This window comes from Palaemon carinicauda, chromosome 21 (genome assembly GCF_036898095.1).
Source record: "Palaemon carinicauda isolate YSFRI2023 chromosome 21, ASM3689809v2, whole genome shotgun sequence".
In the NCBI taxonomy this organism is placed as follows: Eukaryota; Metazoa; Arthropoda; class Malacostraca; order Decapoda; family Palaemonidae; genus Palaemon; species Palaemon carinicauda.
This window is the reverse complement of record NC_090745.1, coordinates 93,930,590-93,944,121: the sequence shown is the minus strand read 5'-3', so window position 1 is coordinate 93,944,121 and position 13,532 is coordinate 93,930,590. Positions and strand designations below refer to the sequence as shown.

Below are 13,532 nucleotides of genomic sequence, written 5' to 3'. Positions count from 1 at the left end.
GTGACATGGGCGTACATGGGCGTTAACTGGTGTGACCAAAGCAACATCCATAACGTGGGCGTTGAGAAGCGAGGATAACTTATAACCAATACCACTGGCATTGGTATAATTCTCTTCTTAGTGAATTACCTTTTTATCATATTCAATTTGAGAGAGAGAGAGAGAGAGAGAGAGAGAGAGAGAGAGAGAGAGAGAGAGAGAGAGAGAGAGCGGTGACCTATATGTTCCTTTATTCATAAATATATAGATATAGATAGATATATATTTATCTATATATATATACATATATATATATATATATATATATAAGTGAGAGAGAGAGAGAGAGAGAGAGAGAGAGAGAGAGAGAGAGAGAGAGAGAGAGAGGAGAGAGAGAGAGAGAGAGAGAGAGAGAGGGAGAGAGAGAGAAGCGGTGACCTATATGTTCCTTTATTCATAAATATACTGTATAGATAGTGACCTATATGTTCCTTTATTCATAAATATATATATATATATATATATATATATATATATATATATATATATATATATTATATATATACACATGAGAGAGAGAGAGAGAGAGAGAGAGAGAGAGAGAGAGAGAGAGAGAGAGAGAGAGAGAGAGAGAGAGAGAGGGGGGGGGGGGCGGGTGACCTATAAAAGTTAAAATATGTACCTCTGTAATCATATATATATACATATATATATGCATCCATACATACATACATATATATATATATATATATATATATATATATATATATACATACATACATATATATATATATATATATATATATATATATATATACATATATATATACTGTGCATCTAAGTAGAAAATAAATTACTATGGCATCTATTCAATTATTGGGGTAGATGTCAACGAAATCTTAGTATCTTTATAAAAACCAGCAAACTAAACGTTACCACATTTACTTGCAGCTTACTTAGAAAATTCGAAAGCTACCCATCAGTCTAAGAACTAAGAACTTTACGTCAAAAGATTCACGAAGCGAAAACACCAGATGAATTATAAGACCTTTACTTTGTTTCAATGTTCCCACTCACGACACATATCTAATTAAAATGAAAGAATGATGGCAAAATTGCAGATTGAACGCGTGCCATCTGGCACAGCGAATTGAAATATGACGCCATTTTGAGTTAGAGAAATCTAATAAAAAAATGAAAACCGACCATAAATGTGTTCAAGCAACGACGAATAACGTGTGGGAGAAATCATTTACGAAAGGGAGATCGATACCAACTGTGTCGAGAAACATCAGCGTTCTAAATTAATCCCCTAAGTAGGTCATTGGACAGTTTGACTTCATTCGAGGAGCCGCTGGGGATGGGAATGCCAAAGGCTCACAAAATAATAGATAAAAATGCTATTATGCCAAATTTTATTTTCCTTGATGGGTGGAGGGCAACTATAAAATACAGAGAACGGAAATGATATGATAAATTATTTATATTTCTTAAATTGAAATATTCAATAATGTTATTAAGGATGATTAAATTACGATTTTAAAGGAGAAATAATTGAAAACACCATATGAGGTAACTTATTGAAAATAATAGAGTAGAAAAGTATAGGAAATATAAAAGGAACCTTAGAGATTATGGTTACGTTGTAGAAATACTTTTCAAAATTAAAATCTTAAAGCTTTGAGTGAATTAAGAACAGAAATAAAAAAAAAAAATTCCCAGTAGGAATCTGATTGACAGCGATGTTAAATGTTCCTCGAGTTAAAAAATTAGTTTAAAAAATAAAAAACTTCAACCCAAAAAGACTTTAAAACCCTGAAAAAAAAAAAAATCTTGGAACCGAGGTTAATTTTTATGAAGATAGTAAAAGAAAAATCTATAACCCTTTCTCGAATATCATGTGTTTTACTTTGAACCAAATTACCAAAGGTCTTAATCCGTTGGAAAAGAAAATTATCCGCGTATATTTCAGCGCAAATTGTCAAATAAAGCTTCAATATGAAAATTAGTAACCCCTTTTCGTGTAATAAAAAGAAAAAAAAATAGGTTTCGTTTTTGTCATAAACCTTTCTGATTTATTGAAATATTAAAAAATGACTTGGCAAAAAATATGTTCATTAACGTAGTAAATATATTTTTTACTTTATAAATATAGACTAAAAACCAGAAATTGTTGACAAGCATTCGTCATAAAAATATTTATTTGTTCATGCACAATCTATATATCCTTTCTAATCTTTAATTCCCAATATATTATGATTCGAAAAATTACACTGCTAATAATTTAGACTTTTTTAAGAAACCATTGTCCAGACAAACCTAAAACTACCACATTTCAAAAATAAAATGTTCTCAAAATCTATCAGTAGAGACCCTCTACCCCCTTCCCCACTTAACACTTTATATCTGAAGCAAGCTATTTATACCCCTTCTATGGTATCTCTTCCCCCAATGAGATCATCAACCCTTAAGCCATTGACCTCCTTTAGATTCTCATTTGCCTTCCAAGCACGTCCGCATTCCCTATATACCCAAGTTCCGTATATAATTCCATGACAAGCGCTCTTCTGGATACCCGTAATTAAAGCTCCTAAATCTATAAGCAGGGTGTTCCAACTCTCTTTTTTTTTCGGCGCACAACCCACTGAGCAAGGGAATTTAGAATAAGCCTGAGATCATGTGAATGCAGGCCATTTCCATCACCCGTCCCGTGGCCTATCATAAAATGGTTGACTTTGAGTAGATGGCACAAATAGTTCTTTACTTCAGTTAGAATATTAAGATATCAGCGGTTAGCAAAAGGGTCAATTTCCAATGTGTTACGTAAAAGGGAACAAAAAACTTATCTACCTTGCAGACATGCAACCCGTTCCATAGCATCCTTGGAAACATCTTCATCCTCACCTGAAACATAACCAAGATAATGAAATAATTATTCTATTTATAACTTAATTTTTTATTAAAATTACCAATATTTTTTCCTTTTTAAATAAACATCGATAGAGAGAACATTTGAAAATTTGAATTATTATTTTAACTATTATAAATTAATATGGTTTCAATTTCTAGATTTTCTGATAAAACCGGATGTGTTAGGAAGTCATTGAATTTAGAATGACCCAAGAGAAGCAAAAATACTGCGATTAGTTATTGAAAAACCAATGAAATTTGTAACTCAACCATAATTGAAACTGAAAATACTAGCCAAGTCAAACCTAAACTTGATTCATTCCTTCCACATCAACAGCAAGAAATAACAATAAATAAAAACTAAAACAAAGTCATGAACAAGTTAAGTATATATTTAGCTCAGCAAACGAAACTGAATCATCAAACCTACGGCAAGAAGAGAATCTACATTTAATAGGAATGGAATTTTTCAAGACAATAAGATTTATCTAAAAACCTTTGAATACATATAAGAGAAATGAAACCACTAATAACGTATAGAGTACAATAATCACAAATGATAAAACTAAGGAAAGCATTAACAGAACTGATGTGTAAGCGAAATACCAATGTCTTTGGGAGGCGTTGATGAACCGAGCAGAAGAGAAGATAAAGACTGGTTAAACAAGAAGATGAACCTGTTTCTCAGATGTAAAATTAGTTGAAGATGGATGAACCAGGTGACAACGATGTCTCAAAAGAATTATTACGTCAGGCATTCAGGTTGACGAATGCATGCGTATGTATGTAATATCTTGGACATTATTTAAAAGTTCAATAACCTCTACACTGCATCTACAGCTCATTTGTAACCTTTAGTTTGAAAAGACTACAAGGCTAAAATAAAAAGCTTAAAACTACTTATTATTCTGTCCACATTTTTAATTTATAGCGTGTGGTTTAAACCTCAGCACAACATCTTCTGTAGTACAGGGATCTTAATATACACTTATGTAGTTAATATATTATTTATTTGTCTTCTTAATTGTATATAGTACATCATTCATGTGTACAACACGCATTCGTCTTGTTCGGGTTTTATGTATTCTGAACCATAACCTATCCACCCTAGTCAATATTATAATCAATTTTGTTTTATGATTACTTAGGGGTCCGCACGAAAATACAGCAACCTTAACTTCTCTAGCCATTTAAAATTTCCCTCGTGTGCCACGTGCAGATCTCTCTCTCTCTCTCTCTCTCTCTCCTCTTTCTCTCTCTCTCTCTCTCTCTCTCTCTCTCTCTCTCTCTCTCTCTCCTCTCTCTCTCTCTCTCTCTCTCTCTCTCTCACAGTTCTCGTACTTGGCAGCATAACCAGAAATCATTGTTCATTCCGAAACCCCAACACTAATAGCAATTCCTTACTTTCTTCTAAACAGTTTCTGAATAGTTACCACAGAATCTCATACCTTTATCATTTTATGAATAACCTCTTTCTTCATCCAGCATTTTCAGAAACTTAGGCAGTTATATGAGTGGGATAAGTCAAAATGGATAATGAGATATCTCAACTGATTTGTTTACACAAAAAGTAATTTTCTTAATCCATCTAAACACTGATAATAGTTATTGTTATGATTTTAATTTAAATCACATTCAATTATCCTATGTCTCCACCCGTTTACTAATTTATATTAATTATTTCCAGAGGCCAATCAAACAATGACAAGACTACAGAAACTCAGATACGATCTTCAGGGGACACTTTCCCTGACATATACGGTAATCTTTTCAAGAATTATATGAGACAAACATTTAATAAGCGCTCACACCTACTGTTTATAAGTATCAAGTACATCATACTAAGTACAATCTGCTTGTGGTAATATAAGAGGTAAGATTTCATGTATTGTTCATGGATTTTATTCGCTCATATGTGCAATGAAAAAAAAAATCTCTTCAACTCAGTAGCAAACACTGTAGTTTTCTAACCACCAAAGACATAAATCAACTTTAATAAAAGTTTTATAAGAAACAACACCAAGGTAATTTATAACCTACGTAAGGTTTTAACATAGGGCTGATATTGCACTATCGATTCATTAGTCACCTGAAGAAAAGTAGCTGGCAGGTCACAAAATATTCTTGAATCATAATGGGATTGTAATTTCATCCTATTAACAGGCCATACTATTGTGATTCAAGAAAATGTACTTTTCCAGAGAGGGAAACCATAAAAGGAAACAGAAAAGTAAAAAAGACTTGAATATCAAAAGTATAGGATTACATCAGAACTGCTCATACACCTACTAACTGTAGATTTATTAAAAAAAAAAAAAAAAAAAAAAAGGCCGACTTCCATTTTTAAGACTTGAATAGTACAACTAATGCCTGATCCCCTTAGTCATATTAACAAATCGCATAACCTAAGTCTCAATGGGCAATAGTGATGTCATATACTAAACACCAACCAAAAAGGTGTGAGGGGCTAGCAACCTAATCCTTAAAGCCTTACTAACAACGTACTAGTCTCTTGGCTAGTACAGTGGTAACGTGGTTGCCTAGCATTACCATGGCAGCAGATCAATCTCAGCACGGGGATCGTGAGTTTAAGCTTTTTACTGGGGAGGCCACTGGTGTGGTTGGGCACCACATTGGGGGTTAGGTTTGCCCGGCTGACGTTCTGTTGAGCATCTATTCTGATGAAACTGGAACTGAAACCAGACACCTTTAACGTTAAGGTTATTCCCAACGCAGAGACTGCAGTTTGCTTGCCCCAAACCCTTTCTTGACCAGAGGTATTTATTCACAGGTGGAATGCCAGGTGGGTGGCACGCTGGGATTGAGCTACGTGCCCTGCATTATGAGAGTCCAGTACTTTACGCATGTTATCTCCCATAAGAAAAAAATATTCATATGCATAATTTAACTTGTAAAAAAGTTTTTAAAAGAACTATGTGTGATTTAAAATGAATTATGTAAATAGGCTGTGTTGGCTTTTGAAAGTTAGATTTCACATGAAATGTTTAAAATCTAAAGAATGAAAATATAACCGACAAGGTTAATAAAGGAGCCAAGAAGAATGACAAGACTGACCAGCAACGCAAAATGAAAGAACAAAAATATATAGTACAGACATACATATACCAAGGCACTTCCCCCAATTTTGGAGGGTAGCCGACAGCAACAAATGAAACAAAAACAAAAAGGGGACCTCTACTCTCTACGTTCCTCCAGCCTAACAACATAAAAAAAAAATGATTAATGAGTAAGATAAGACAACGAAATAAAATTAAACGACAAAAATATTTAGCCAGAAAAAAAAAGAAAAAAAGACGGAAACGAACCATCAATATTCGGAAGAACAAAATCTCAACCACGATCTGTAATTTGGAATCCCACGGTGCCAGGCTAAAGGATGTCCAGACATCACAGAGATAAGTATGACTTTAACCGAGATCATGACGTCAGGCCGTTCAGAAAAATAGCCTCCTGCACGAAGATGACCCCAAGGAATGGCCTATGCCATGACCTGAGAAAGAGTTAAAGCCTCCCTTGAGGGCAATACGTGCCTTGGTTCTAGTGCACATACATATGGGAGTTGGAAAAACGACTCCTTCCCTCAGAAGATCTAAACTAAGTTCTATTGAGGATATCTCTATAGAACTTGGTCTCACTTTCTTGTGGCATAGATAAAATATCACTATTATTATTATTAGTTTTATAATGACAATCATTATGATACCTAATTATAATCATCATTGTTTTAATCGTTGTTATAAACATTTGAAAAACTTTATACAAAAATATATTACCAGAGAAATACAACAAAATTGGACACAGGAACCAGAAAACCTTAGCTTAATAAAAATTTTACCAACGTTAATATAGTGTAGTTATACAGTATTCAAGAAAAAACTAGAAAAATAAATCTTTTTAACCCATTTCAAAATAAACGTTAACATCGTATTAGCCTACATGGGAACAGAATTTATGTAGGTGCAATAATGGAGCTTGTAAAGAACATACTGATGCTCTTCATTCAGTCTAATAACGAGGGCTATTGCTTAATTTCTATGGGTATCCAGTTTCCAATAAGAGTAGATTAAAGCGTAATGAATTTTTAAATTAACACTTGAATGATAAATTTCCAGTTTCCTTTTATACTCTCTCTCTCTCTCTCTCTCTCTCTCTCTCTCTCTCTCTCTCTCTCTCTCTCTCCTCTCTCTCTCTCTCTCTCGTGTGTACAAAAATATCGGATACAGACAAATTTTGGAAATGTAGATAAGCAACGAAGTGGATCACAGAAAACCGGAAAAAGAGAAAAAGAACCCAAAAGAGACCAGGAAATGGCCAATATTGTTGATTGTGTCTGGCCTTAACAACAAACCACCCTTGTGGAGACGAGAACACTAGCAATTTCAACCAATCATCCAGAGCCGTTTTGGACCACGAGATCATGTCAAGATGCCGTTTCGGGAGTGGAGGGGGTCGGTTCCCAGGGAGGAGGGGGAGGGAGGGTCTTGCCGAATAGATCGGGGTCCCAGGTAAGAGCTTTAATCCAATTGCTTAGTGTTTTCTTCAACTGCCTTAAAATTACAAACAAACGTGATTTTTTCCCAGTAAACAAAATGAAAAACGATGCAATATGAACATGCAAATGAGCACAAGCACGCACTCCTACTAGAGCACACACTCATTAAATCACAAAATGATGGCATCTCCGTTGAAATTGATATGGTGTATATGCAAATAACAGGACGCTAAGGTACGTTCTCTAATTATTTATGGCCTTCAAAAACAAATAAAGTCATCGGATTGACTTGAAGAATATTGCAAATACATGCAATATCCTAAAAGGACGGACCTCCATCTTAAATCTTTCACATCGCCATAAATATTAAAAGATTTTATCATGGGATTAACCTCCTCAAATTTTATTTTTTTCAAATTAAAAAGTGACATAAATAGGCATAAGAAATTCGTCCGATACTTCCAAAATCTTTAATGCACTTCATTCATTCTAACTCATCTTAGGAAAAATACTTCCAAAAATAAATTTAAAAACATTCCACTAAAAACGCTACAAATGCTTGAACATACAGGCGCAGGAATAGGTACCCATGAATATTTTGTTTGTTATTATCATTTTAGAATAATCTAACAAGACTGCTAGATCATTTATTTCAGCTTTTTTAAGTAGTTTCAAATGAATGTTTTCCTTGCATGAGATGTGAAAGTCAAACAAATATTATATTATTTAGGTAAAACAACTAATGGATAAACCAAAGCAGAAGGCAGAAGGGGACGCTAAAAGAAATGGCTTCTAATGATGCTATAAGAGCTTTAGAAATGTCTCAAGCTAACCACGAAAGGGGAAGAACTTAAGTGGCGACCCCTGTGGCACACGATAGCCATCAAAATAGTATCCCTTGTACCACACAATAGGTATCCAAGTAGTGACATCTATGTCACGTGATTGCAACCCAAGTAGTATTCCATGTGGCACATAGTAGCCATCCAAATATAGATCCATGCGGGCACATAATAGCCATCCAAGTATGGATCCATGTCGAACATAACAGCCAACCAAGTAGTGACCTCTGAGTTACATGATAGCCACCAATGTAGGGATCCATGTGACACATGGTAAGCAACAAAGTAGTGACTCTTGTGGAACATGATATTCATCCAAGTACGGATCCATGTCGCACATAATAGCCATCCAAGTAGTGACCAATGTGGCACATGATAGTCAACAAAGTAGCGATCTCTATGAAACATAATAGTCCTCCAAATAGTGACCCCTATCACACATGATAGCCATCCATGTAGTGTTCCACGTGGTACATGATAGCCATCCGTATAGGCATCCATGTGGTATAATAGCCATCCAAGTAGTGACCTTTGTGCCACACGACAGCCATCCAAATAGTGACTCTTGTGGCATATGATAGTCATCCAAGTAGTAACCTTTACATAATAGCCCTCCATGTAGTGACCAATGTGGCACATAAGAGCCATTCTGTGTCACATGATAGCCATCCAAGTTGTAACCCCTGTGGCACATAAAACCATCCTAGACAAGCTGCAAAAAAATCGGTTAATGAAATTCACTTTCTACGTGGCCATAAACAATGATTCCTAAACCCAGACAGGTTAATTAATGATGGTTCTCAAAAGGTAGAGATTACTGTAAACTATTAGGGGATAGTAAGAAAGAACTGATCAACTCGATTAACATCTTGGTTCGTGTTTTCCACACAAGTGAATGAATGCGATGCATAATAATCTTTTGCCACATCAGAAATACGGATTGGAAGGTGACGGGTCCAATTTGCTATTTAGGACCCATCCACTGGTTAGCCATATAACATCGACCTCACGACATAGAGGGAAAGAGCCCATGTTAGAAGGTATGGTTGTTTTCATGTAAAGTTTCTGACCCAGCCTATTCTCTCTCTCTCTCTCTCTCTCTCTCTCTCTCTCTCTCTCTCTCTCTCTCTCTCTCTCAATTGTATGTAAATGGAGATTCTAGATCTGATGGTTTTATAATTTCAATGGAGGAACTGATCAGTTTATGTTTAAAACGATTGAGATTCCTTCGACTTCAAAAGGGATTTAAGATATAACGAATAATAAGTTATTTTCTTTTTAATAAAACTCCGAGAATTAATCAGTCACAAACACTCAGCGCAACAAGTATGAATAATTGCGTTTAGAAAAAACCAATACTTTATGGCAACAGGAATTTATTCTCTCCAATCATACACAAAGATTCAAGTTAATTAATAATCTAAACAGCTGATCAACTTTAGCTACTTAATCTTATTACCCAGTGTTTTGATTTGCGAAAATTAGTAAATCTTTTGACAACTTTCTCATAATCAACAACAACTTTCGACCGGAATGGGCAAGAATTGTCATAATATTGAACTATCTATTCAAACCACGTTACATGTACAACTGTCATAAAACGAAATATTGAATATTCTTCTGCTCAAATGATCGGACTTAAAAAAATATTCTTCTGCTCAAATGATCGGACTTAAAAAAAAAAAAGAAAAAAAAAGTGACCTCGGGTCTAATTTATGAGTCCTCTAGTGACACAAGAAGTGGTTATTTGAAGCGTACATCATTTATAAGAATTAATAAAATATCAAATTTACTTCTAAAGCGGTTTTACATGTACAGCGATACATTCAACTCCAAAGATTAGGAGGGGAAAAATGAAGTTAACATTACCATCAGATTCTAGTTTCTAGGTCAACACAGTTTTCATGAATGAGTAAAGAATACAGAACTTTTACAATTATCTTAAGGCATGGAAACTTGTAAACTTGGTTTACAAAATTGAATAAATGCAAGGTACATAAAGGTCATATTATAAATACACACACACACACACACACACACACACATATATATATATATATATATTTATATATATATGTATATATATATGTATATACATATATATATATATATATATATGTATATACATATATATATATATATATATATGTGTATATATATGTATATATATGTATATACATATATATATATATATATATGTATATACATATATATATATATATATATGTATATACATATATATATATATATATATATGAATATACACTATGTATATATATATATATATATATATAATAAAAATTTATTTACCTTTTTACGAGAGAGAGAGAGAGAGAGAGAGAGAGAGAGAGAGAGAGAGAGAGAGAATTAAGCATGGAAAATAGAGCAAGAAATATAAACCAATCGGTTTCCCCGCGGACGGGAGAGAATGTAGGTTTTGGAAAACCGAAAGACATATTGTGAAAAGGTTAGGGAAGAGATCCAAGGATCCCAGGGGGCCTCCTGGGGACCTAGGCCTGTGTAAGGGCCCGGGGGGTCAAAAGAACAATCCTAAATCCGCCTGACGTGATTCCTCTTCCACAGGGATTCCACGGGAGCTGAGAGACCTTCCAAGCCGACCTTCCCAAGTCTATTCCTTTAAGAAGCATCCAAATCCCTACTGTCAAGAGACTCCTAATAAAAATCACTGGTGTCTTCCAAATATCCCTAAAGAAAAGGAGATATTTCCAGTTGGTTATTCACGAGGAATTGGTGAGGCTGTAAGAAGGTGGCACTTCAATCCCGGCACTATTTCTTCTTGTTTCATTTTCTCAAGCTTATTCTTTCGTATGTTTTCTACTTCATCTGACCGTTAAAGCAGCGTTTCATGATTCCTAAATTCTACATATCAATGTGAATAACAATTTTTTCCCCTTTTAGCCAAACCAAAAGCCATTGAACTTGAACATATTTTACACTCGAGTTTCAGTTACGAGACAAATTTACAAAAGTGTAGGCTATAAGTACCATTATTACTCTTGAAATCGTTCAGTACTAATTGCTTAGTGATAATACTCCTCATTCGATATAAAGTAAGTCTGTCTTTTCATATGAGGTGGTTTCTATCGCATTCATGACCTATATCGGTGTCAATGACCTTCGATGTCATGATGCCAGAGAACTTCAAATCATTCATTCCTTCATTCATGACCTACAACAATAACATTCAAGAGAATTTTTAAAAATTACTCTAATGGAATAACTAAGATTATTACGAACTAAACCCCCTCATATAGACTTCGAGGAATCACACTACCCAGATACATAATCATTGTATCCCATGAATGATATTACAACAAGTATTGTATACATAAATTCGGGGGTTATATTTCAATATGTGACACACCAATTTCACTAACCACGCTTCTATTCAGATCGTATGAATTACACCACTACCCCTAACATCTCCTGTACCTTATACATGACATCACTAAATCCAAATCCGTATAACGTGGTTTACTGGTACATCACTTTACCCATCCATTCATACCATATGAATTTTATGAATGACACCAGTGAGCCCGGATTCAAATCATTTGAAGTGGATCACTATAAACCAATTCATGTCATATGAATCACATTGCTACACTTGAGAACTTATACAATTTAAATTGGATTATTACACTCCAATTTATGACGCACAAAGCCCATCACTACGCTGCAATTCATGGCATGAGAATAGCTCTACCTTGAGGATTCCATCCCCTCAATCGAATTTTACTCCTACTTCAGTTTAAAGAAGAGAAGGATATTTTTTCCTTTAGGGCTGTTTTCGGCCAAATAATTTATCATTACGTCAATGAACACATAGTAAATACAAAGAAGATATCGATCAACCCTCTCTGGTCGTTATTGGCAAGCCCAAAATCTCTACAAGTTCACAAAATTACAAATAGTTCATAAAGAAATCCCCAATAAAGTGAGGAAAATGCTTTTAAAAATAACAGACGAAATTCAAAACCAATATGAAGCATCCAAAAACTAAATTCACGTTCTTTATACAAATAATGTAATGCCAGTTAGATATGAATGTAGAACCATGGCGGTTGAAAAATCTAATAAACTACAGAGAGTGAAAACTAAGCTATACTCTCAAGTTTACATAACTCAGTATAATTCAGTATTCAACACCTGCAGCCCATTAAGAAACCTGCTACGGCTCTCTCTCTCTCTCTCTCTCTCTCTCTCTCTCTCTCTCTCTCTCTCTTCGGGTACTTGTTTGTAAGTACTGTACATAGCAAAACAATCCAACATAAATCTTTTAAAGACGATTGTCATTAATAGCATTATTATAGGAATATCTAACTCTTGAAAATTGTTTATCGTTATAACAATGCACCAAATTACTTGGACAAAATAAAGTGTTAAAATGTAGATTGCATATAGATCATATTTCATTCAAAATGACAGATAGATAGATAGATAGATAGATAGAGAGGCCAATAGGAACTATCTATCTATCTATATTATATATATAAATATATATATATTATATATATACATATATATATGTGTATATATATATACACAGTATATATATACATATATATATATATTTATATATATGTGTGCATATATATATACACAGTATATATATATATATATATATATATATACCTATCTATCTACTGTATCTGTATAATCTTTTATAATGTATCCATTTCAATACCAATCAAAGATCGTACCTCGAACCCTTACATTTGTAATTAAGAAAAGCAAAAGCGTTCCATCATTAAAGTGAACACCCAGCCATTCCATCATCCATTCTTGCTTCATTAGTTCCTCCCATCGCAGATCCCAATACCCGAAGGACTTTGTTTTCTTGAAGAGCTCGACTGCCTTCCGACGTCCCCCTCCTCGTCCATTATTCGAGGATAACCCTTCGAAACGCCCTCATCTCGATCTTCAACTCTCCTAAAACCGGTTGCTAATGTCTGGCATGCAATCGGAACACTGGACATGAGATATGTATCCTAATTACTATCACATGAGTGCTCTATCGGATAGTAACCTACAATTAAACTGTGCATAATGGACCATGCAATTTCACTAGTATCTGGACGCTTCGAATATTCCTTTTTTTCCATCCAAGGCAGCTTGTGTATTCTTACTATGCAAAATGTTGAACACTCCGACTGTAGTATTAAGACATTCCTCTCTCTCTCTCTCTCTCTCTCTCTCTCTCTCTCTCTCTCGGTAGCTCGCTGGTCAAGATCTTTCTGAGATATGTTATCTATCCTTTAAAAGTC

General features: G+C 34.4%; 1 protein-coding gene across 1 annotated transcript in view; it reads right to left on the bottom strand.

The window, feature by feature from the left end:
• Nucleotides 1–2,399: 2,399 nt before the first annotated feature.
• The window catches only part of LOC137615038 (uncharacterized), a 544,093-nt gene continuing 532,960 nt past the window's right edge, over nt 2,400–13,532 (bottom strand). Inside the window, exons 5-6 of the mRNA XM_068344672.1 lie at nt 2,830–2,883; nt 2,400–2,546 (exon numbers count right to left, since the gene is read on the bottom strand). Of these exons, the coding sequence (XP_068200773.1) occupies nt 2,400–2,546; nt 2,830–2,883 (201 nt within the window). The remainder of the gene's footprint in view (nt 2,547–2,829; nt 2,884–13,532) is intronic.